The following is a 592-nucleotide window of genomic DNA, read 5'->3' on the forward strand; positions in this document are numbered from 1 at the left end:
CAACTTGGTGGTCCCGGAGACCGAAGGCGCGGCTGGCAACATCACGTTGGCTGCCTACGGCTCGACGACCGGCGGCAACATTGCTTTGACGACGGTGGCGAGTGCTACGGGTACGGCGGGTTCGATTGCCATCAAGGCCGGCGGCGCTTCTATGGGCTCCCAAGTCCGTGTGGAAGCTGGCGCGGGTACCGCGATCGGCGGTGATGCGCTTGTTTCGGCTGGCGCTGGCCGCGTTGGCGGTGTCGTCCGCATCTCTGGTGGCAACTCGGAAGAAGTCGGCGGCGACGTCAAGGTCGTTGCCGGTGCCAGCACGACGCAGCAGTCGGGCTCTCTTGCGCTCTCGGGCGGCGAGCAGATCGAAGGCGGTGCCAGCACGACGCAGCAGTCGGGCTCTCTTGCGCTCTCGGGCGGCGAGCAGATCGAAGGCGGCGACGTGAAGAACGCCATCGGCGGCAACGTTGTCGTTTCGAGCGGTCGCGGTCGCGTTCAGGCCGGTAACACGCTGGTCACTGCGGGTGCTGCGCCTACTGCGGGAAGCGTCGACATTCGTGGTGGTCAGAGCAGCAGCGGCGTGGGCGGTGTCGTCCGTATC

The 592-nt window shown here is 66.7% G+C and overlaps 1 protein-coding gene across 1 annotated transcript; it reads left to right on the forward strand.

Annotated features, from left to right (window-relative positions):
* Positions 1-151: 151 nt before the first annotated feature.
* On the forward strand, positions 152-498 carry SPRG_15057 (hypothetical protein; the record flags this gene model as incomplete). Its single annotated transcript, XM_012354239.1, is given in 2 exon segments — positions 152-457; positions 472-498. 2 exon segments carry the CDS (start codon positions 152-154, stop codon positions 496-498), a joined length of 333 nt encoding a protein of 110 aa, XP_012209629.1.
* Between the last annotated feature and the right edge of the window lie 94 nt (positions 499-592).

The sequence above is a fragment of the Saprolegnia parasitica genome (genome assembly GCF_000151545.1).
Source record: "Saprolegnia parasitica CBS 223.65 unplaced genomic scaffold supercont2.151, whole genome shotgun sequence".
Classification (NCBI taxonomy): Eukaryota; Oomycota; class Saprolegniomycetes; order Saprolegniales; family Saprolegniaceae; genus Saprolegnia; species Saprolegnia parasitica.